The 25,443-nt window shown below is 39.9% G+C and overlaps 2 protein-coding genes across 3 annotated transcripts in view; one reads left to right on the top strand and one right to left on the bottom strand.

Annotated features, from left to right (window-relative positions):
- Glut1 (Glucose transporter 1) overlaps positions 1-25,443 on the bottom strand; it is a 204,750-nt gene that overhangs the window by 85,161 nt on the left and 94,146 nt on the right. The window contains exon 1 of one of the 2 annotated variants that reach the window (XM_072304977.1): positions 5,845-6,254. The exons of the other annotated variant lie outside the window; for it this stretch is intronic. The gene's annotated coding sequence lies outside the window, so the exon portion shown is untranslated. Of the gene's footprint in view, positions 1-5,844; positions 6,255-25,443 lie in introns of those variants that run through there. 2 annotated transcript variants of the gene reach the window in all.
- Positions 17,491-23,405, top strand: LOC109037488 (uncharacterized). Its single transcript, XM_019052196.2, has 2 exons — positions 17,491-18,055; positions 20,804-23,405. The coding sequence occupies exons 1-2, from the start codon at positions 18,053-18,055 to the stop codon at positions 22,592-22,594; spliced, it is 1,794 nt and encodes a 597-aa protein (XP_018907741.2). The 5' UTR covers positions 17,491-18,052; the 3' UTR covers positions 22,595-23,405.

Below are 25,443 nucleotides of genomic sequence, written 5' to 3'. Positions count from 1 at the left end.
TTCCCTGTCCTGTCCAAATTTCTACCTATACGTTAAAATCTCCGAGTCAGCCGAAAAGAGCTCACGTCCTCCTTCATTTCGTGAATACTCAATTTTACATACATGGAAGTCGAAATAGTTGTATCACGCAGTACGCAAGCGCCTGCAAAACTGTCGGAATACTTCAAGCATCGCGCCGTCTCCCCGATCTCCAGTCTCGCTCTCGGCTTCAAGTTCCGAGATGCGTTCGCTATTACTTCCGTGCTAAGGAAGAACGCCGTATGAACATTCGAGAGTTGCCAAATTTCCCTTGCTAAAATGTGTATTTTTGACGGCATTCATGAACCTTTTTCCTTGAAATTTTCAGATATTTTAGATTAAATTGCGTAAAAAATTTCTGTAATTTTTGGGGGAAAATATTCACAATTTTTCCAGTAAATTCGATTTTTATCGAGGGAAACTTGGCAACGCCTGAATGCTCATACGGCGTTTTTCCTTAGCACGGCTAGATTAGGATTAGCGTAGGGCAGCGCGTGCGCGCATACACAGATTCGGAAGGTGTGCGGAAAAATGGAGCGTATTTGATCAAAACGTAATACATTTTGTACACCCATTATTCAAGGTCGTAGCCTTCGCAATTTTCCCCTTGCCTACGCAGTTCGCGAACGACCGCTCGGTCCTTGGTTTGGAAAAATTCTGCACCCCTAAAAAAACATTTGCTTGATTTTTTCATACACCAATTAATAGTCTCGACCAAAGACATTTCTGAGTGACCGCTTTGACTAAGAAAACTTGGGTTTTTCTGAGGACGGATTTTGAGGCAATAAAATAACAAATTTTCTCTTCAAAACGGCAACGCATGGAAATCTCTAATCCTCGAATAATTTGGGAATTCGTCTGAGAAAGGAAGGAAAATTCCGTCGAGAACTGTCTACTGATTATGTCCTTCCATCAGTACTCATAATGAATATATTCATAGAGACAAAAATGAGTAACCTATTACACAGTTTTTTATAAATCTAGGACTTTCCTTGAGTTGGCTCACTACAATCACACAGCTACACGATGAATTTTCTTTTACGTGGTTATGACTTAATCTACAGACTTTGGTAGGCTACCCCTGGATGTTCATTATGTAATCGCTCCATTAATGATTGAACCATTTCTCACTGATTAAAAGATTTTCTAGGAAAAAAGAGAAGGGAACTTAGGGTAGTGTTTTACCAGTAAGAGAAGTCCAAGCAGCCTCTTAATTTAAGTCGATTTCCTTTTGATTCAAGCAAAAATCCGATTGAATCAAGTGTATAATTTTCTTGTCAAGTTTTTTAAGATTCTAGACTTTAGGACTTTTTTCTAGGCATAAACTTCCATTTTCGAGCTTACTGCTTCTCTGTATTGCTCTCTTCTGTGATAACACGGCGGCGGGGTCCGGGGTCCTTTTCTCCCAGATAACGACCCTCTTGAGTATCGGATATCATTTCACGTAAAATAATCGAACGTGGCAACTACACGAGTCGAAGTAATAGACATAACCTTTTCAATTACACGCCTTGTCGAGCGTGGAGTCCTCGCCATAGATGCCAGATAGACGCAATAACTGCCCGTTTCACAAAACCGTGCTGTGGAAAAACGACATATAAACCTTCAGACGTTGCCAAATTTCCTTTGATAAACACGAATTTTCTGGTAAATTTATGAATTTTTCTTCCAATTTTTCAGATAATGCTGTTTGCAATTGCACCTGAAGTTCCTGAAAATTTAAAGGGAAAATATTCATAACTTTCCTCGAAAATAAACATTTAATTGAAGGAAATTTGGCAACTCTCGAATGTTCATACGGCGTTTTTCCTTAACACGGCAGCGTGGCGAACAGTTTTCCCGCGATCCGGCGAGGACGGTCTTCATCACCCTTCACGCGTTTCCAAGTGCGTCCTGGCATCGCACAGAGGAGCGAGTCAATGAGAGAGCTCGGACATGATGTGGAAACTTTAAAAGCATGTTTCTTCGTAATACAAATTGTAGATGTAGACTTGTAGAGGTTCGAAAGGGGTTTTATTGGTTTCCTAGTAGAATTTCTTTCACGAATACTCAAATGTATACACTGGGAAAAAAAAACACATTGGATCTAGAGTCCAGACTCTTAAAAACATCGACAAGAGAAAATACTCTTGATTCAATCAGAATCTAGCTTAAATCAAGAACAAAGCCGCTCAATTGAGCGGTTTCTTTGGATTAAAATCTGATTGAATCAAGAGTATTTTTTCTTGTCAATGTTTTCAAGAGTCTGGACTCTACATCCAATGTGGTTTTTTTTCCCAGTGTACTTTGACGAAATAAACATCATTTGCGGTTATACGTAGTAAAAAACGTCGTGTCCAACCTCTCCCGAAGACTCCGGCGTGCAAAAAAAGCTCGATCGCGCGATCCGTGAATTGCGGTGTGGATGTGCACTCAGTCAGGCGCAGTGTAGGCAATTTGCACATCAGAACGCATGCGTAACGGTGTATCGTTGGAAGTATCTCCACAATGTTGAAGGCGCTATATCGGTTGCCCACGGGCGCGCCTTTTATTGCCCGCGATAATTCAAAGCGGCGAAAGAATTATTGAAAATTTATGACTAAAATTGTTAGAAATGCATCTTTTTCGTTGAAAACTCCGCAAAAGCTTTGATTTTGGCAAAAATAAAGAGGAAGAAAAAAAAATTAAAAGATATTGCTCGCACACTGATTTATATAATAATATGGAGAGTTTGTCTTGATGTGGAGGTGGACTCTCAGGATAGCGTAGGATATTCCCTCCATTTTGGTCTCAACTTGAGAGCTTTTTTTGGGCTTGGGAGTTGATTTCAGAGAAAACCAGTGGCACCATCGTGTTTCTCGCGAACTTTTACGTAAGAATCAATAGTCAAATCGCAAATCCCTCACACATGCAACATGTCCATTTAGAGACGGCCCCGTTCAACCAATAGGATCGCTCCATTCTCCCAATGTCTTCTTAAATATCAATTTCAATAATCAGCCTGCTAGTTCCCACTGTGCGGCGACCGCGATAATCTCAGGAAAGCAATTATCGGGATCTCTTGTGGAAACAATCGATGGAGATGACAAGTCTAATGACTCCAGACTCTCGCCCTCGGCAACTGCCCCCTCCCCTTCTGCACCGCCTTCTCCGAGGGAATTACGGGGGGGGGGGTAGCGGTAGGGGGAGGGTGTCTCCCCCGGCCTGGCTGTCATATCCCGGAGTCTCACTTTCTATCTCTAATCAGTTATCACTTATCGGTCCCTTCTACTAATCTAATATTCGCACGCTTGAGTCACTTTTGATATCCTCTGACTCGACGGCTGAGCTCCATTGCGGTGCAGGGTGGTGTGAAAGGAGGGAGACTTATAGTATGGAAAATTGGAAATTTCCGTTAAATATTTCATGAAGATCTGACAGGTTTTTGACGAGGTATGAAACATCCATATCGAAGCCAAGGTGGTGTGAAAGGGAAGAGACTTGTGATATGGAAAATCGAACATTTCCGTAAAATATTTTTAAAAAATCTAAAGGAGGTTTTGACGAAAAATGAATCATCCATTTCGAGGCCAAGATGGTGTGAAAGGCAAGAGTCTTGTGGTATGGAAAATTGGACATTTCCGTGAAATATTTTATGAAATTCTGACAAGATTTCAACGAAAAATAAAACATCCATTTTGTGGCCATTCATTGCTCCAATCCACCAACATTTAAAAAAAAAAAAAAGATTTTTTATTTACCTAGTAACTCTTAATTTTTATTATATTGGAGCTCGAGAGGTGAGAATGATGGAATATGTTTCCAAAGAATATAGGCAGCGGTTTGCAAATTTCTTAGCTGAAGACATGCTACAAAATTTGCAAAATATATTTTAAAACGCCTGACACGAGATACAAAATTATATTTCAGTCTAAAAATCCGGGCATTTTCGATTGCACAACTTGCAAGCTTATTCACAGAAAAACCAAGAAAGGTCAGATAGGTGAGTAGGATACCTAAACTACAGAAATTTAAGATTCCCCACCAACACTGCAGCTAGAAATGCATCGATTTCATAGCGAAACGATAGATTTAGGTGAGAATAATCACGAGGAAGATGATGCAGAATATTGGACGTGAATCGTGATGGTGATAGGTAAACACCTGAAATTTTCAAAAATTGTTGGGGAACTGCGAGAGAAGTACTCTTGGAAAGACTGCGTAAACAGTGTAGATAAACAACAATATTTGATGGCCATAAATTTAAAGCTTAAGTCTGGAGAGCAGATTGCATGGATTAAAAGGATTTTCAGAAAAAGAATTATGGCCCGACTTCAAACGAGGATTTCCCTTATTTTTTTTCCTGCTTATCAAAAATTAGATAAGCTATTTACCGTCTAAAGACATTATAAAAATTTAAAGAGAAATTAGAAACGTGTTACGCTTAATACATTGTCTTCCAATCTTTCAACTAGTCTTGGCTAAGACTCTTATCCATAACACATACTTTTTAAGTCAATCCTATTTTGCAATCGTTCCAGTATTTTTAAGAAGTTTCACTAGTACTAAAGAGTAATCTTGGTAAAAAATTATGACAGGATACTACTTAAGTGATCCAAACAAACTTCAAATTATATGACAGAAAATGACAAAAAACAAAATTGCTTTATCTCCTATCTGGGTGACAATTCAGCGAGCGGATGTGGCTCACTTTTAAACCCAATTTGATAAAACAGCCGACCTGCAGAAAAAAATACTTATCAGCGTCAAGAACTAAACTCAGTGGACTGAAGACTTGCAGCCACTGTTTAAATTAATCTATTCTCAACCTTCCATAGGCCAGAGCTCTGGTCAAGAATTTAGTATGTTATCATCAATGCTGCCAGTATGAAAATCAAACGTTGTGAGCGCAACATTGTCTTGATAGAATTTTTTTGGTTGTAACAGAGGTTGACAGTAAGTGAAAAACTGAACCTAGGTAGGTAATATTTTTGCATTAATTCGACTGTTGAAGTGGGACGGAAGTCAAGAGATGCTGAGAGGCAAGATTCTCCTATAATTTAGAGAAATTGTTTCAAGTAGAATTCCTGACATTTCGTTGTCAACATTAAACGGCAGTAAACTTCGTACCCACATCTCGAATTGCAACAGATTTATGAACTAATGACTCACAAATTGAATACGAATGAAGATTCATGACGTAATTTTTCGCATTTGAACTAGGTAACTAGGGTGATCCAAATCCCTCGCTAAAATCTTGCAAATCAAATTCACATGCTGATGCAGTCCTTTATAGAAATCGTGGAGGAATAGGTATTACTTGTAAGATTGCCCTCCGCTTCTTCAAAATAATAAAATTGACATCCTCGGCAGTTAACACTGCTTGCTTACGGTATGCAGATGATGACAAGGCTCTCATGGACAATTTGTAGATTTGGTTCCTCCGCAAGGATTAAAATACTTGAAAGGACAATTTTACCATAGAAATTGGACACTGGGTACTTCCGAAGAATTTGATGGGTAGCAAAAGCGTGCACCGACTGTAGCAGTCATGGAACGACTGATATTAAAGCCCTAAAATGTGAGAAACCATGAATTACGTGACTCATCTTTAGCTTGGTGCCGTTACAATCGGAGCTCATGCATTCAAGACCTCCGACAGGAACACCTGTTGCACCTGACGGCAGGATTCTAGTATTAGTGGCTCTCAATTTGAAAACCTACCGCAGTTTCTAAATTGACAAGACACAATCACATCTCATATTAAAATCTTGAAAACCTGGGTGATGGTTATGTGACTGCGATTATGCAACAGGGTTTCAATGTCAGGAAAACTGAAGAGAAAACAACCAGAATTCTCATACTCACAGTGGAGGTTAAAGCCGCGTTTCAGCAGACGTCACGTTGTAACTGTACATATCCAATTCGATGACGAGAAGACAGCAGCTCCGAAAACTACAAATTTTAAAAGCGAAGAAACCGAATAAAAGTACGAGAGTAGTAACAAAAATACGAACAGGAGACCGCAAGAAATCCTTATCACAAGGAGTAAGCAACTCACGATTTGACACTTTGTCAACAGATTAAAACGCGAAATGAGAACAGCACACTCAAGGAAACCGCGAAATAAGGTATCGGTAATCACGAACTTCCTATCTGAAAAAGACGAGAAGCCCAGTGGGCTTTTGCAAATTAATTATTATGTAACAACTCCGACGCAACGGGCAAGTGAATCGTCGTGCATGTTGCACACACCGTATCACAATAACAACAAACCCAACCGCATTCCTAACCTTCTCAGCTGGTTGTTCGCGTGTCTGGTACTAGAGCGCGCCACTGTCGGCCTAGCATCGACCGCGGAATTCAATCTGCCGCACCTGAAAAAATATTCTGCACCACTGACCATGTTCACGTCAAAGTCCTTTATTCCTCTCGATGAAGTCGTTCTGAGCTCTCCGTGGTACGTTTAATTTCCTCAGTGACTTGTGGAAATTACTGACCGTAATATTTGCTACTGAAGGGAGCTGTGTTATCATAAAACGGTATCCGCAAGCTGGTGAAACATTATACACACACAAGTGTCCTTTATTGGTCGCACTCATTGCACAGCGGTAATACTTACTCTACTATTATGTGAAATCAAAGCAGTCTATGGTGTTTGTTTCCTTGAAGCTGCATTTTTAGTCTCATACACAGGTCAATTTACTCATTTGTCCTGTTCTCTCCTGTTCATCATGCTTCATCAAAAGGGAAACCAGAAAAAAACACTCCTTTATGTACCTATACCTCAATCGCTGCGCTGCAAAATTTCGACGCCCATGTTTTATTTGCTCAAGAATGTTTTTCTATAATTCTTGGTAAAATTTTTCGGAGAGTACATCGGCGGCGAAACTACCAGACCACGTTCCTCGTTAGCGGTGTTTAAAAATTTCCGCTCACATTTATTTTTTGAAGAGAGTCAACCAATAAAACATTTAAAAAGCGGGTAGCAAGGCAGAAATTTCACGAATAAAACCGAAACGTTTTGGTTTTATTCGTGAAATTTTAGCCTTGTTACCCGTTTTTTAAATTGCAATTTTTTTGTATATCTTGTCACGGGCTGCGGAGCGTCTATCATATTTCAAGTCAATACCATTTCTTGAAATTTTCACAGAGTTTTCTTCGCATAGAGAAGAAAAAACAAGAAAGGTTTGAAAAATTGACATTCAGAAGTTTCCATTTAAAAAATAAAATATGACAGAAAGTCTACACTACCCAAACCGAGATACGTGGTCTGCTAATTTCACCGTCGATATCTCGAATGACCAAGAGACAGGACATTTTCATTGCCGAGACAGTGCAGAGGTACCAAAGCAACTGCGAGCAACTATTCGTGCTCCAAAGTCGCTCATATTGCATTCATATTTATTGAAGGCGAACTCTGAAGTGAAAGTTATTCTCAGTTGATTAAATACGGATATTGAAACATAAAAACGTAAAAGAATCACTGCTGACCGAAGACATCGTGGAAACTCGTGAATTTTCTCCGTCAATGTATTTCCGTTTCATTTCTAGTAAGCAAGGGGATGGAAAGTACTGAATATATTTAAAACGCCACAAAAGACTCAACATTTTTCTCGGAAAAGTTTCTTTCATTAAGAGACGCATTTAGCCATCAATATTTAAAATGTCTTCACCCGAGCAATTTTGATGGACACGACTTCCCTTAAAAACTACAACAAGGATGAGAGTATAGAGGGAAAGGAAACGAGATGTTTTCGGACACATGGACGTATTTCTGCCAAACGGAACTATGTGCATTAAGACACGAGCCCTGAGACCCATAAAGATATACGCATGACAGGGCTCACGTCATGATGCACATAGTTCCGTTTGGCAGAAATACGTCCACATAATAAACGAAAGAGGAGATAAAGTGGGAAAGCGCACCACTCATTGCAACTAAATCTCAAATTAAAATCAAAAGGCATTCGTCTTCTGTTGATGGGGAAGATAGTAATTCCAAGCATTTTGGATGCGGAATTTCCCGTTTACAAGCCCAGAATCTGATAATGATTTAAATTCCAAACAACCAGCTTTGCGACTCCGCCACTTTATCAAAATGCCTTTGAGTTCCTTTGCGCGCCTCGCGAGCTTTTGTTCGCTTTTTAATACTTTCTCACAGTTTCCCGAAGCTCCGTAAGACTGTAATTCCGCCTCCATCCCGCCGGATGAGAGAGGCTACAAAGTTTCCGACTGGAGCCACTTCAAATCACGGTCTACAAAAATCTCTCTTAATATGGAGCAATATGTAAGGTTCCTCACGAGCTTCTCGAATAGGTCTGTTGCAAGCAAGAGCTATCCCTGCTAAAAATGACGAGTAGGCTATTCAGAATTCGCCGACTCACATGAGTAGAATTCCCTTCTTATATGAGTAGAAATCGTACCCGTATTACTAGAATATTTTACTTATAAGAGTAGAAAAGTTCAACTCATATGAATTCAATTTTTTTCATTTTTCAGAAATGGTGTTTTTGACCAGGTGACGACACCGACGTAGTAGGTAAATTTGAGAAATAAGAACATTTTGTTCTTATGATTTTCTTGATGCGGTGACTAGTTTCTGAGATATTGGACACGGTAGATTCAACGCTGAACTCATGTAAGTTGAAATCTCTCGTCACGTCATATGAGTTGGAATCTCTAGTCATAGAAGTTGGCAAAAACTGAATAGAGAAATTCTGCTCATATGAGTTAAATTCTATTCATATAAGTTGAAATTCTATTCATATGAGTTGAAATTCTATTAAGAAAATAATGATTGTTTAAAGGAGAAAAGATGCTTATATCAAAAGAAAGGTCACTTACATCAAGCAGAAACCCTCTTTCATTCAGCTATTTTATTCTTGATTCAAAATAAAATCTGCTTGACAGCGTAATCAAGAATGTTTCTGCTTAAATCTAGTTCACTTTTTTCTCGAATGAAATTCCAAAATTGTACGAAATGTTATTAAATACGGATGCTAGGACTTAGTGAGTTTTTGGACTACCGCTCTCTTTTTGTGCCATAGTATCTTGATTTATTTTGCAAGGAAAACAACGCATGTCATTCCTGATAGGTTGGAGCGCCTTCAATCTCGTATGATACTGTGCAACACCTCTATCGCGAAATAGTTGCTTGAAGCGCCGTAGCACTCCGCGGCGCGGCGGGCGCCTACAAACCTAACAGGCATACTTCACGCATTGCGCAATGCGTGAAGTATCCCGTTAGGTTTGTAGGCGCCAGTGCGCACTTCGCGCTGGCAGCATGCCGCACCGCTCTGTGTTATGCTCTAATATTTAAACTCGGTCAGCATTTTTATAAGTTGAAATTCTATTCATATGACTTTGATTTTCTACTCATTTGTACTCACCATTTTTAGCAGGGCACAGCCAGATAAATACACCATTCATTGGTAAATTCGCTCGAGAATCACGTTGAACACATCAGCGCGTGATACAAACTACGCAGATTGCGCGCTAAAGAGTTTTTTTTTTTTTTTTTTTTTTTTTTGTAAGCGTGAGGTAAAAAGTTGCGAATTTGGGCGCAAATAAGCTTGAATTGTCATATTTGCGCCCAAATTCGCCACTTTTTATACATAAAAAAAACGCTCCTCAGCGCGCAATCTGCGTAGTTTGTAATACGCTTTTTCAAGTTTCCCGCTTCCACCGTCACCGCCGACCAAGTTTGCACCGGCAGAACAGTAAAAACAAATAACCTGAGTAAACAAACGATTTCGCTAACTTTTTCTACTGTACGGTTTCCATCGTTTCTAAGGTGATTTGTCAAGCTCAAGTGACGTGTTTTAACTGGCGTGCGATATATCGCAATGATTAGGTAAAAAATCTCGGCGGATTTTGAATTTTTAGCCAAACAAAGGACGATAGCCCTTGCGCAAGAGCCTAAACCTCCTGTTGTGTTCCTGTTTGGAAAAAACCTCGCATTCGTTACAGAAATCGATAGCTGAATCGAAAGCGAGGTTTTATCCCAAACACTATTCTGTTTTCATTTCTCTGAATTTTGCCGATTTTTGGCCTTCGAATGATTCTTTAGGCTCTTGCGCAGGGGCTATCGTCCTTTGTTTGGCTATAAATTCAAAATCCGCCGAGATTTTTGACCTAATCATTGTGATATATCGCACGCCGGTTCGAACACGTCAATTGAGCTTGACGAATCACCTTAATCGTTCGTCACCTTTTTCTTTCTTTATTTTGCAAATACCATCCTCCGGGCAAAACTGACTGCCGGCCGATATGAAAAACTGCCCGCATACGTGGTTTTGAAGAAGCATGTTACAAATTACACAACCACGCAGTTTGCTTGCTAAGGAGTGGGTTTCAGACAACTTAGGTGTGCTCAATGAGATTTCCGAGCGAATTGACCCTGAGGAAATGCATTCAGTTGGCCGTATCTCTTGCGGGCAACAGACGCATTCATGACTTTAAATAGTGCTAGCTTAATATTGTGTATAAATATCAAGCAATTAAATTGGCTCGTTTCTCCTCGAAAAAATCAAAGAGCATCTGTAATTCTGAAACACCGGAATAGAGATACGTGGTTTCGCACTTTTTCCATCAATTTTTCAATTTAGTTCAATTTCCTCGACACCAAATACGAGCATGTGTGAAGAGTATGCATCATTCAAATAAAACGTTGTCACTAAAAAGCTTCTTTATGGGGGTGAATATGACGTTCTGCAAGCTACATTCAATGAGTGAATCCCATCATTTCCAAGAAAGCTTACTCTCTTCCACGGATAACAATCCGGCCTCAATCGATTTTGGATAGAATTAAGGTATCATCAGGATTGTAGCGAAATACACACAGATATGTAGTTAATTAAAGCGAGAATTCCGCTCTCTTCCGGGAACTCAAGTCGAACCGCGGAATTGAATTCTGTCATTTGTGTACGTCACTCGGGTAGCTTGGCGCAAAGGGTAAAGAATACAGGGTAATCCAGGATTAAACCGTCAAATCGCAGGAGCGTTCCTATGAGTGAAAGTAAAACTTTTTGTCATGGCTTATATTTTTTTTGGAAAATCATAATGGACCACTAGACAAGGTACGAATTTCAGCTTTCCGATACATGTTTCGTAACTAAAATTTCACGTAGAACACGATGCGAATAACTGAAATTACCGAAATCAACTCCTTACGAAGATATTTAATGCTTCTTGATGCGTGAATTCAAACCACCCGCTCGTGAAAACTCAATGCTCTACGTGATTCACATTGCGCGCTAAACGTTATCATGACAGTGACAGTCCCTGCGATATAAAAATCTGGCAACCTCAATCTTGACGCTTTAGCTCAGCTATAGCAAATTGCTAATAGTTTGAACAACACATGGCAGGAAATGAATATTGCTCGATTGAGAAGCTTTTTGAAACCGTTGTAGTGCGCGATTCGACTCGCGTAGAGCTTTGAGTTTCTTGTGAGCGGGCAGTTCAAATTCCTCGTAACTAATGTAAAATATAAACGTTAATATCTTCGTTAGGAGTTGGTTTCAGTCATTTTCGCTGAGTAAATCGTGTTTTAAGTGAAATTATGGTTCAGATACATGTATCATATTGCTTAAATTCGCACCTTGTCTAGTGGTCCAGTTTTTCTTAATTTTGGCACCGTTTATGAGGCAAAATTCAGGAAAACTAGCTATCATCCCAAATTTTTTATGCGGCTGCATTCATGTATTACCTCTGCTCAACCAGCCGAATTTGGCAATAAAATGGATCACCCTGTATCCTGTATCCGGTAACAAGCCCTCTGAAGCCTCGGATCCGAACCGGCGAAAACCGCCCCTTCCACGATCCAAGAATCAGAAACAATGGCTCATATCCGAGGACGTACCCCATCGGTCCAAGCGGTGGCCGTTCGCTCGAGAGCCGGCTATAAAGCGGCTTCATCAATCTTCATAGCTTTCGGGACCGCGGATCGGGAATCTGTGCTCCGAGTCCGGGATCGGGTCTCGCCATGAACGCCATAAAATCAATAATCAAAGCGAGTGGTGTTCCATCAAATTCACATTGTTTCGCACCTTATCCCCGTCTCGCTGGGCTCCTCGCCATCCACCTGTCCGCCTCAGGCGTCGCCACCCTCCCCCCTCCGTCCCCCACCCTCGCCGCCACCCCCGCGGCGCGAAAAAAGCAATGGCTGGGAACAACAGGTTGTGCGGAAGTTCGAGCGACGCGGTTTTATTGCCTTACCGCGGGCGGAGGAGAAGGGTGATCTTGAATTATGTAAAGCCATCTACGGCTATTTTCCCGCCAAAGAACCCATTTTGGCCGCCATCTTAGAATTGATATAAAAAATAAATAAAATATAATACAATATCTTGAAATGAATAATATTATTTAGACTCACTAATACGATAGAAATCATTGTATATATTGTTGTTATTAACACCTGTCTTATTTAATTTATAATCCTTTTAATTGGAAGTTAAAAATACTTTCTATGTACTAAAAAAACTGGTAAGTTTTATTTACCACAATTATTATTCATACCTTTCACCAATAAACAAGAGTTAAAAACAACGTCATGATAGTCTGATGATTAGGTCGGTGGGTTTTTTAAATGAGAAATTCAGATTCTACGACTGAAATTACATATTAATCGACACCTTAGTCGACTCTATAGGAAAATTTATAATTTTTGACTAAAACTGCAAATGTTGATGTTTATTTCGTCAGTTTCAAATCTCAAGGGGTGCTCGTAGAAGAAAATTTTACGAGGAAACCAGTGAAACCATTTTGAGAACAACTATGTTTTGTGTAAACGGAGTTGTGAGCTTTTAAAGTTACTACATTTTGTCCAACTTCTCCGATTGACTCAATCCACAGTGGCGTGGCGTGATTAGCGATATATCGATTGTCATGCCATTTAAACCTATGAAAAAGGATCGATAGACAGGGTGTTTGCAGCGAACACCATAATAATCGATTCTTTACCAAAGGTTTAAATGGCAGAACAATCGATACATCGCAATTCATGCCACGCCACTGTCAATCCACAATGTGGCGTTGCGTTGGGCTGAACTTTCAACACCTGCCTCCTGCCATCCACCCCGTAGACCAATCAGTGTAATTGGTCGTGTTGTTATCACAACACCATTTTAATCAACTGAAATATCTGGTTTCATTCGCGCTGCGTAATATGTTTTATAAATATTTTCGTTCAAGAGAATGAGTGATTGAAAGCTCATGAAATAAAATTTCACCTATCCATCATGTAATTGCGGATGTATAGTATGTCCCAGAAAACAGGGCCAGACTGCAGGAACGTGTGATATTCGTCGACATGAATTTTTTACATTAATTAAGTTTTTTTTTTGAAAGCGCCCTAAGTTGCAGTTATGGTCCCCAAATTTTAGGGAAAATTCTTGTTTTTTTCTGAATTTTGCCTCAACTATTTAAAAATCTCAAGTTAAGAAAAGATTTCAGTGGCATTTACATCCTTCAAAGTAAAAAACTTAGTTCTCTCTCAGTGGCGTGGCGTGCTTTGCCACAAATCGATTAATCTGCCATTTGAACGTATGGAAAAGGATCGATAAACATGCCGTCCGCAACGAACACCTTAGTAATCGATTCTTTTCCATAGCTTCAAATGGGGAAATATCGATAATGAATCTTTCACGCGCCTCACCACTGTTTGCTCTCTCTTGGACCTCCTAAAATCCCTTTCTAACCTGAGATTACGATATTTTGGAGGTCTTGTAGCCACCTTTTTTGAGTTTTGGTCCATAAAAAAATAACCGCCCAAGGAGGGGTTAAGGTTGTTGATCAACGGTTGCGCGGATATTTCTTACCAATTTCAATGAATTTTCTCCATTTTACGGAGCGAATTCCTCAACATTTTTAAAGGAATCCACATCAAAGTTATCTTGTAAAAACTTTAAATTGCCCACATAAATTTGGCAGTAGTGGATGTGGATTGGCTCCTTTCTGCTAAACGCGGTCCATTTTTACTCGCGCAGTAAAATTACCAACAAAGTGGTAAAAATACCGCTATTACTAGTTATGGCTGATATCAACTAAGGAATCATATAGAGCACCGCTAAAATGGTAATTTCAAGCATAGTTCTCCCTCAGTTTCTAATCTGCACGGAGAAAAAAACTTCGTGCGTGGGACCCGAAGTTGAGGTCGTATGGATCTCTGAAATTTTCTGATCACGCATCCGAAAACTTGAGGCCGACCTGCCGAAGTTCGGGTCAGACATCGAGGCACTTCCGTATGTACTGGAGTACTTCAGATGTGTGACCCGAACCCTTCTGTATATATCGAAGTACTTCAGATATATGACGTGAACTTCGGCAGCTGGACCTCAAATTTTTAGATAGGTGATCCGAAAACTTCAGAGATCCATATGACCTCAACTTCGGGTCCCACGCACAAAGTTTTTTTCTCCATGTGGCGGTTTAATTATGGGTTACCCTGTACGGTGCACCTATTCAATCATAATTTTGCGCTGATTTTTAGCCCGCTCTTGTTATTTTATCCTTGTTAAAATCGTATGTTTGTTCAGCAGGGAGCCCGGAAAGTGATGCGCGAACGCGCCAGGTATGTCTTTTTGGTTCAGTACTTTTCGGAGGGTACCAATCCTCGCATGCAACGGATGACTGGCCTTTGACGGAGAGTCATTAACGCTTCCCTGTATTCAGCTGTGTTGGGGAAGAACGCCGCATAAGCCATCAAACGCTGCCTTTTCTTTAGTAAAATATGAATGATATAATATAAAATAGGATATTTGCGAATATTTTTCATCCATCTTTACAGATTTTATTCGTGATTTCAATTTAGAATATCAGCGCGAATATGAAACAGCGCGTCGAATGCCGAAAAACCCGCATTTTTCGCCAAAATTGGCCTGCAGACCCGTGTTTAGGCCAGTGGTAGACCCCGAAATAGATCGGAAATGACCAAACCATGATGCATTTCGTAAAATATAGATCTTCAATGACCAAAAAATCGCGGAGTCGAGGAATTTCAGGGTGGGCTCAAAAAAGGCTCTTGACGACACCCCTCCTTTTCGAGGAAAAACGGTAAAACAATTCTTTGAAGATAAATACTTTGACAAAATCAGTTACATGTAGATGTTTCCATGGTGTTCTTCTCTCTCACGCATATTCTTCTACCGCTGTGCTATGGAAGAACGTCGTATGAGCCTTTAGGAGTCATCGAATTCACCTCGATAAAATATTTATTTTCGCAGTGTTGGGAATATTATACCTCGAAATTTTCAAATACTTGAAGGTGAATTTCGGATGAAATTTCCCAAAAACTGGAAATAAATTATTCGTTGGTTTTTCTGTAAATTTGCATATTACCAATGGGAATTTTGCAACGTCTAAAGGCTTTTTACGGCGTTCATCTTCAGCACGGTAATATAGCTATCCGGCTCATTCCGTTGCCACTTTGGCCTAAGGGCGTATCTCAATTTCAACGTGAACCCTATTTTACTTATAGATCCATGCTTCTAGGGCTCATGCAGAGATTGGGATACGCCTTTCCGTCAGATTTGCTAGCGGCGATTTGCTAGAATCCATGTACACTGGAGTTCAGTGCGTGGAATTGGATCGAAAACAAGGGCACAGCTGCCAGCGGCACAGTTTACGATTGGGACTGTTCGCCGCTCCTCCGATGTAAGGGCGTATCTCGAATTCCGCATGAGCCCCAGAGAGTATGTATTTATATGTAAAACAAGGCTCATAGGAAATTGACGTACGACCTTGCATAAGAGGAGTGACGTGTTGTGCACCAGTGCACCTGTCAAACGCGGTGGAATGTGCATGTGCAAGCGCAGTGCATTCTGCGGAGGGATGAGCTAATTCACGTGGATATCAGACGTACTTTCGGTCCCGTTTTATCAGGATAATCAAAGTATTCCAGTGGTGTGGCTTGCTTTGCGATGTATTGATTGATCTGCCATTTAAACACGTGGAAAAGGATCGATAGACAGGGTGCTCGCAACGAATGCCTTAATAATCGATTCTGTACCATTGCTTCAAATGGGGTAATATCTATAATCGATGCTTCAATCGCCTTAAAAATATTCCTACCCAGTTTTATTTGCTGAAGCCTAGCTTTACGTAGTTTTGCATCATTAAGTTGATCCCGCACCCTGGTTCTGCGGTCGCCCGAGGTGCGGCCCATAGAGACGGCTCTATCATCGAGCAATAGTAGTGCTCAGTAGGAGGGGCAGAACATGATGTGGAAACTTACACCTTCGTAGATACGAAACGGAGAAGTAGAATTATTTTCTCAAGAGGTACCGGTAACCATTAAAATTTATTATCATTTGACGAAATGAACATGAAAACTCGCGGTTTCAGTAAAAAATCTCATGGCTGGCCTCTCACTTTCATTCACTCTATCACAATATTTTTACTCACCTTGTTCATTTGTAAACCACTAATCTAAATCGTATCTCTCAACCCAAAATAAGAAAAAGCTAATTAAGATCCGGCCAGTCATAAGCGAGTTGACGTAGCAAGGCGGTGCTCAGAGCTGAGTTCAGCCAATCAGCAAGCACCTTCGTTTCCCTCGTCTAGCTACGTCATCAGAGCCCGCCAAAAATATCGTTTCAAACGGGTCCTATTTTTGGAACGAAACTTCTTCGTCATTTAGAGGTTTGAAAAAATCTGAAAAATTCACAGAGGCTCAGTTCACTCTGTGCTTTCAGAAAATGAGTGGAAAAAATGGGTGCCACTGACTTGCTGCAACTCAACATTGAAAATAAACTGCACTGAAAAAAAATCTCGGTGTATTTACTAAGAAAAGGGTAAAATTACCAAGGATTCAGGGTTCTATTTGATCCCAGTTTTTTCTAGGTAAAGTTACCATTCATGGAATTGGTAATTTTACCGAGAAATATCGGTAAAATTATTGAACTCTCTCGGTGACTTTTACTGGACCTAGGTAAAAACGCCAATATTTTTTATCGACTGTGCGGTAGAATTACCGAGATAAAATGGTAAAGTTACCGGGAATTGATTACCAATGAAATTGGTATTCTTACCTAAAAAAACAATAAAAATACCGGTTTTTAGGTAAGCTTACCTCTGTCTTGGTAAAATTACCAATAATTGGTAAAAAAAGTGATATGGTAAAAGTACCAACGGACCTTGGTAAAAACGCCGAGAATTTTTTTTCAGTGTGCCGGCTGATTGTTGAAATTGATAGACAAAGCTATCGACAAAGAAGACAAAAAAGATATGGTGGAATACTATCGCAAGCGGGTGTTTGCAATGGACAAAGGAGGTACCTAATAGACTAACCAACGGCAACCCATGAGAGACCCGATAATTAATCCATCATTTTACCCTTTATATGTAGGGGCCGCAACCCTCTCAACCAAGAGGAAGAGGCTAGCTTTCTTACTCCTTATGTCTTCTTTGTCTATCGCTTTGTCTATCAATTTCAGGAATCAGCCCGCTAAACTGAAAGAATGTTAAAAATTATCTCTTCGAATCTTCAGCGATTATTCACAAGGCAGAAACCCATCGGCAACTCTGGAAACAGCTGATAATAAGCAACATTATCATTATCAATTCCGCCGACAGACTCATCGCAACCACCACGAAACCGTCACGTTCCGGCCAAAGTATTACAAGCGCCATGCGACGTTTATTAATTTCCACCGCCTGTTTATTTCTTTTACAGAGAAATCGTTCAACGAAGTTGCCCAACAATTTCACCAAATTTTCTTCGTGCTGCCGATAAAATTCAGTGAAATTTTCGAACAGACTCAACCAACAATTTCTCTGTAAAAAAAATAAAATGGCGGCGGAAATTTTGAAACGTCGCATGGCGCTTGGGATACTTTGGCCGGAATGTGACAAAATATTGAGCTTCAATCCTCTGTCGAAGTCCATTTCCAGCATTCTAACTAGTCGTTGGCCATTGCTTTCATAATCAAGAAATTGACAAGCGCTTTTACGAACACACACAGTTCGAGTTTGTGCAGTTTCATGTGTAGGAAGTGCATTCCCATTATATTCGAACCGCAGTAGAATTTGTTTCGTATTGATCTTTCACGGAGTGTATGGTTGAAATTCAGAAATGGTGAGTCTCTTTTTGTACACAACTAAGGAGAAATACAATTTAGTGCCAGATTTGGCTGGCCAAGCTGTAGAGACATAATCAATGACTAAAAAATCGAGCTACAAGCCGAAATAAATAATATAATATAGTTGTTTTTATAGTTGGTCTTCTAATGTTTTTGTAAGTTGTATTTTTCTAATCTACATGTATAGTTTGAAATACTATATTACATTATTTATTTCGGCTTGTTGCTCGAGTTTTCAATCATTGATTGACTAGAGATTGTAACTAGACAGTCTCATTGACTAGGGAGAAATTTGTAGCTTATTCCAACTCCTAGAGTTTAGTGTGGTGCACTTACGCTTCTAGGACCAATTAATGTTATTGTATTAGGATAAATGCGCAATACTTGGATTTCATCTGATATCATTGCAGCCAATTTGAGAGTTAGTAAACTCCCTGCTTCCTTTTGAAATAAAGCTGACTCAAAATTTTAGCATCGCACGTATACAAACTTGCTCGCGTTTCCTCATAGTACGTAATGCCGTTCAAGTATTATCTCACGCAATACGGCCGACTTTTAACACCCTTCCCCCTTTGTTAAAAGAGGTGTTTGGATGCCCTACATGTTTTTAAGGCTGAAGTCAGAAGGAAGTGCAACCGCAAAAATCCCATCAAGTGATAATCGATATAGATAGGTTACATTTTTTCGGACATACTTTTGACTTTATTTTTTGTCAAATTAAGGCATGTTGTACAATAAGGGGGTTTATGACATGCAACGCTGCTGAGATTGTGCGATTAAGGACGTATTTTACTATTAAACTTTTACTTGTGCATTCGAAATAATTTGCGAGAAAACTGACCAAAAATTCAAATAATAATGGAGGATAACACTACTTTTGAGTGGTCATTGGAATTGACACAGGATTGCACAGCAGCGATGAATGCCAGCAACGCCCTTATTGCACAAAATTCTTCAATTAACTTCAAAAGTAACTCATATATTCTTGTGACCTAAATGTACTTTCTCTAGACCGATTTTTTTTAGAAACAGCCGAATAAAACTCAAAATTGAACCGATTATTTTTATAATCACGCAAGCGCCAATCTCTATTTTGGTGGTGGAGGAGTTGTTTTCTCTTTATTTTCTCTGGTACAATCAATCATGTCTGATTTCAATATAGCCTTCTAAAAGGACATACATTTTTTTAACTCGAAGAATGTCAACAAAGCGAATGAAACGGTTTTTCTTGTTTTTTTTTTCGCATTCGCAATTTTGGCGCTTACGAGATTTGAAAAGCGATCGGTTCAATTACGGCGTTAGGGTTTTTTTTTTGGCTACAATTAAAGAAAATCTTCTTGTAAGAGTTTAACAAGGCTTAATAACTGCCCTCGATAATTTACGTAGCGTGCATACAGTTGGAGAGACGTGTTTCCCTAAGATTTTTGCGAATGTCTCTTAAAAGTCAACTTTTAAAAAAGTTTTTTTACCCTGGTAAAAATTGGCGATAAGAGCTGCGTTTCAAAACACCATAGGAATTCTTATAGCCGGCTACAGAAAATCATATAGCTGGCTGTAGAATGCGGAGAAAATCATACGGCCGGGCTATACGAAGCGATAAAAAATTATGCAGCCGGGCTATAGTTCCTATCGCCGGGCTTTACACTTTATCGCCTGGCTGTTGCTTTTTCGCCATCGATTATAAAGGCTATAAGAAATTGTGTAGAAATTTGTGTGCTTTGGAAATCATTAAGTTTGATACGGAACCACCTTAATATTTACAAAACACACATTATATTTTCCTTTAATACATATTTTTTTTCATCAATTAAAATGAGAATAATCCATACAGGATGTGCATACATTTCAAAATCATGAGTTGAATAACGCTGACTCCGCCAGATTAAATATTAGAGCCTAACACAAAGCGGAGCGGCGACGCATTGGCGCCTACAAACCTAACAGGGATACTTCACGCGTTGCGCAATGCGTGAAGTATCCCTGTTAGGTTTGTAGGCGCCAATGCGCGTTTCGCGCTGGCTGCCCTCCTGCCGCGCCGCAGCGTGCCACGGCGCTTGAAGCAACTATTTCACACCAGAGGTATTGCACAGCATCATATGAAACTGAAGGCGCTCTAATATATTAGTAATGACAGGCATCCATCAAAAGTACGGAGCTTTCCTCGCAAAATAAATCAAGATACTACGGCCCAAAAAGAGAGCAGTATTCCAAAAACTCAATAAGTCCTAGCATCCGTAATTAGTAACGTTTAGCATACACTTTATCGCCTGGCTGTTGCTTAGTCGCCATCAGCTATAAAAGGCTATAAGAAATTGTGTAGCCGGCTATAGAAGCTATTGGAAATCTTACAGCCGGCTGTAGGTCTATGGTATTTTGGAACACAGATTCTACTGCCAATTTTAACCAGGGTAACTATGAGCGCATCATCTAACTGAAACCAAACCAGGATTAAAATGTGTCCTAAAGCCTCCTTGATAACATATCAAAAGTTGGTGTTAGTTAAACGATGCGCTCGGTGTCAAAAAAGCCTCGGAGTGATAGAAAAACACGCATTCTCGCTTAAATGCGCCTGCAGACGTATGTTCAGGCAACCGTTTAACACGTATCCAGTGGCCTATGGACCAAATCATGATGATTTCCGTATTCTACGTGGAGCCATAAAAGGCCCTTATCGATATCCCTCCTTTTAGGAATCAAGAAGGGTCGTATTTCATTATCTTCTGTGTATCTCCTCTCTGTTTCAGACACCATCGTTCCCAAAGACTGGCACTGCCGTTTTAGCGGAGATTCTAGTTTTCTTCGACCGAGAGTCGTTATCGTGGGATCGCATCAAATCGGAGGAAAACTTGAAGTCAGGCGATGAAACCAAGCCCGGCGTTAGTTCTCACTTGAGAGAACCCCGAAATGAAGAAAAGAAATACGCATTGGTCCCGTCTCAACTGGTTGAACATCATCCGATCTTCGAGTGTCTGCGTTCCAACGATGTTGAAATAATGAGCGATCAAACTAAATTCCAGGCAAACGCAAAGTACGGCCTGTGTATGATTTTGACACCTGTGGAACCGTATCACCGGGAAGAGGGAAAAGTCGCGCTTTACGTAAATCAGTTCGGTGCAGAAAGAGACTTCAGAAAACTCTTGCCACTGAGCGAACAGTGGTCCAGCGAGGAGATCATTGGAATTCGCGAATTGCAAACCTACTGCTCTCGTAGAAACATTTTGAGTGCCATGGATGAAAAGGGTTTAGCCGTCGTTGAAGAATTCCTCATTCTTGGCATTTCCGTTGTATACAAGCCGTATAATTCCTACTCCCCTCCCAGCGGCGATTCGTTTCTAAGTTTTGCTATTACCCTCCATCATAACTTGCTGAGCGAGCGGCTAATAAAAAAAGGAGTCTCCGCCCAAGAAATTGAAGAAGCTTTTTCTGCTGTGCTGGACACTGTCAATGTAGATATGGCCGAACTGCTCTTAAAGTATGGAGCGGACATGGAAAGAACAAGAGCGTTGCATTATACCGTTGATGAAAATAATTGGCCTATGACTGAATTTTTATTAAATCATGGAGCGCAAGTGAATGCTAAACTACCAACAGATAAAAAGGAGACTGCGCTTCATTTCAGCACGCGCCGCCAATATTTGGAAATTATGTCAGGGCTCCTCGGAAGTGGTGCTGATGTCAACGCCACCGACAACGATCTGAAAACTCCACTGCACTACGCGATGGAAATGTCTGGAAAAGAGTGTCTGGAAATGTGTGGAAAAGAGTCTATCGACATTCTACTGAGATTCGGAGCCCACTGTATTTTTGAGGACTTTTTGAGACTGGCATCCAATATGAGCTACGACTTGTTCCCTTTCGAGCTTGACTTTTATGAAACCTTTCAGGTCCCTCTTAATATTTCTTTCTCTGATTTCAATGTCACCCGGACATCCGAGGTTCAAGAATACATCGATAAACTTTTTCATCCCACCGTAGACTTGTTCGTTGTATTCCGTAATAATGCTGAGGAAAATCTTCCCGCTTCTATGGCTTTCCTTAAAATGTTCGCTCGTCAAATCATTAAAATCGAAGTAGCATATGGCTCGGTGGGCCCAAAGATACCAAGAAGAGCCTATAAATATTTTCAGCTGGATGTCTTTAAGAATGACTGCATACAGGAAATCCAGAACTTGAAAAGTGACTTTGTCGTTGAAGAAGTAAGTCTTTTTGAGATTATGACACAAAGTACCTCAGGCATCCTTAAGAATAACATCGTCTACAAAAATTTGAAAACATTTACCGCAGAGACATATTCAATCTATGGTGATATTTTGAAAAGTAAAATCACCGAGGGATTTAGGAGGAAACGGGTCTCCAAAGTAGCTTCAAAAATACTTGAATTTCTATTTCCGCAGTTTACCGATCTACCATGGTTCCTCCAAGATAAAATAGTCAAATATATAAATAATCAGGATATTCTTATTCTAACAAATGCATTTAGCTGGGAACAGTTAGACGAGCTCACAGAGTTCTTCAATTGTTGGATGGTTTTTTAATATTTCATTTGCCTTGTTTCTTTCTTTTTTTTCTTTTCTTCACATCTATTCAAAAAATATTAGATTAAATACGCATAACATTCGTGTTGGCGGAGGACACCGGGGTGCCTTTCGACATTTTGGATCTTTTATTAGTTTTGCAGTATATCTCAGTCAAATATTTTTTCGTTTTCTGAATTCAAATTTTCACCCATGAATTAATGTTACTGGTACTTGGAACCAAAATGACGCACGAATTGATGTACTGAATTATTATTTCTATCCGTGATTTACTTGATAACAACTTCGGAAATTCGCATTTTTAAAATCAGTAAAATCAGTTTACTCCTTGAACTACTTCTAATTTTTCACTCGAGGGACAACCAAATTTTCCGATTTCTTGTAAGTTTCTGATCTACTTAAGTCAGCCATCGGAACTGAAACCAGAACCTAATTCTGTACGCACATTTGGATACCTTTGCAGATGGATCTTTCTTCAGTGGCGTGGCGTGCTTTGCGATATATCGATTGATATGCCATTTAAACCTATGGTAAAGAATCGATTATTAAGGTGTTCGCTGCGAACACCCTGATTATCGATCCTTTTCCATAGGTTTAAATGGCATATCAATCAATATATCGCAAAGCACGCCACGCCACTGATCTTTTTTCGGCTCCGTACATTAATACTTGATTAGGGCTGTTCTATCGAAATACTTTCAAGTACATGCATGGCTCAGCGAGTATTTTATAATGTTATGTTGTATATGTATAATATTGTATTCTTCTTCATATTTTTTATACGTCACTAGAGAGTGTTTATCACATTTTCCACCCGTATTTTCCCTTCATTCCCCTTTGAATCATTATTCGTAAGTAATTCTGGAGTTAATATCGATTATAGGAACAAAAAAATTTGTAAAAGAATTTTTAAAAATCTTGAAAATGAGAAGGACACATTATTGAAAAAAGAGGAAAGGAAGGAGGAGGACGGATTTTTCGACGAAGGTGACGCATTTTTGCCGTGTGTTGATTTAGAAGACGCATGTATTACAGAAAGTTGTAGATCGTTTTCGTAGATGAACGAATGGGTGCAATATGGAATGTTCAGATTACAAGCTTTTGTATTCGTTAAAACGGTTGAGGTCTCCTATAAAAATTAAAAGACAAAAAGTATATAAGTGACATTTTTGGGATTTTGAGGCATAAGTGTTTTTTTATTGAGTAACATTGAGGATTACAGCTCAAAGAAGGTTAAACTGATTTCACGAGAAACTAAAAATTGAATTTTTTGGGTCAGTATTTACTTTGAAATAAAATTACACAAAAATCTCAACCCTAATGTGACTCACGCCTCTCATTCTGTCTTACTGAGTAAAAACGCCGTATGAGCCTTATAGGCGGTGCCAAATTTCTTTTGATAAAAACGGGCTTCCAGATGAACCAATGAATGTTTTTTTTCCAAGTTTTCCGAGAATTTTATTCGCAATTTCTCTTGAAGTTCCTAAAAATATCAAGGGAAAATATTCATATTTCTCCGCAAAAATAAACGTTTCGTGAGAGGAAATTTAGCACCTCTCAAACGCTCAAACAGCGTTTTTCCTTAGCACAGCAGCATTAATTTCTCATAATCGCATCATTCTGCAGATCCATTCAAATTACTTCGTAGTGATTTTCGTGGAAATTTCATTAGATTAAAGCCTGCATTTGGTTGTTGGCCGAGGCAATTGCGTTGATTAAGGGCGGAGAAAAATCTGTTGGATTGTTCCAACGTGGTCCGGACTATCGCGGTTTTGATCGTTAGCGCCGTCGGGTGACAATGGCGTCGCACAGTGGATCGAGTCAATTGGAGAGGTCGGACATGGAATTTTTGACTAGAACTTTTAAGTTTATTTCGTCATATTTTAAATTTCAAGGGGTGCTTTTGAAGAATATTTTACGCGGCAACCAATGGATCCACCTTTAGAACCTCAAACTTTACATATACGGAGTTAAAAGCTTTCTAAAGTTTCCACATTTTGTCCGACCTCTCCAATGAAGATGTTGCATGTGTGAGGAATTTGCGATTTGACTGTTGATTCTCATGTAAAAGTTCGCGAGAAACACGATGGTGCCACTGGTTTTCTCTGAAATCAACTCCCAAGCTCAAAAAAAGCTCTCAAGTTGAGGCTAAAATGGAGGGGATATCCCACGCTATCCTGAGAGTCCACCTCTACATCAAGACAAACTCTCCATGCAAAGATAGGGAGCAAATACATTGACAGGGCTGCCACTTTATTTGGGGACTCTAAAACTGAAAACACGGCAACCCTGCTAATGTATTTGCTCCCTATCTTTGCATGGAGAGTTTGTCTTGATGTAGAGGTGGACTCTCAGGATAGCGTGGGATATCCCCTCCATTTTGGCCTCAACTTGAGAGCTTTTTTTGAGCTTGGGAGTTGATTTCAGAGAAAACCAGTGGCACCATCATGTTTCTCGCGAACTTTCACATAAGAATCAATAGTTAAATCGCTAATTCCTCACACATGCAACATCTCCATTGACTCTGTCCACTGTGCGGCGTCGGGTTAACAATGGCGCCGCGTTTAAGGCATTGTGTCCCGCGAAACAATAGCCGTAGCGCGGTTTTGGAAAGAGGTTACTGAACCATCGATGTCACGTTGGAAATTCGGTCAATTTCACTGCAGCGTAACGGACGAGCCCGCGACATTTCGGACGACTTGGCCAAGTGATTAAACGAGCTGCTCGATAAAGCAACCTCAAAGTGCTCAGAAATCTCTGGAAGAGATTCAAAGAGCGTCGGTTTCGGACCGAAAGTCTCGCCCCAAACATATTCGAAAGCTAACTTCGTCGCTGGTCTGACGAAAGGG

This window comes from Bemisia tabaci, chromosome 10 (assembly GCF_918797505.1).
Source record: "Bemisia tabaci chromosome 10, PGI_BMITA_v3".
NCBI classification, from domain to species: domain Eukaryota; kingdom Metazoa; phylum Arthropoda; class Insecta; order Hemiptera; family Aleyrodidae; genus Bemisia; species Bemisia tabaci.
Note: the sequence above shows the minus strand (reverse complement) of the source record. Positions and strands in the feature narration are given on the sequence as shown.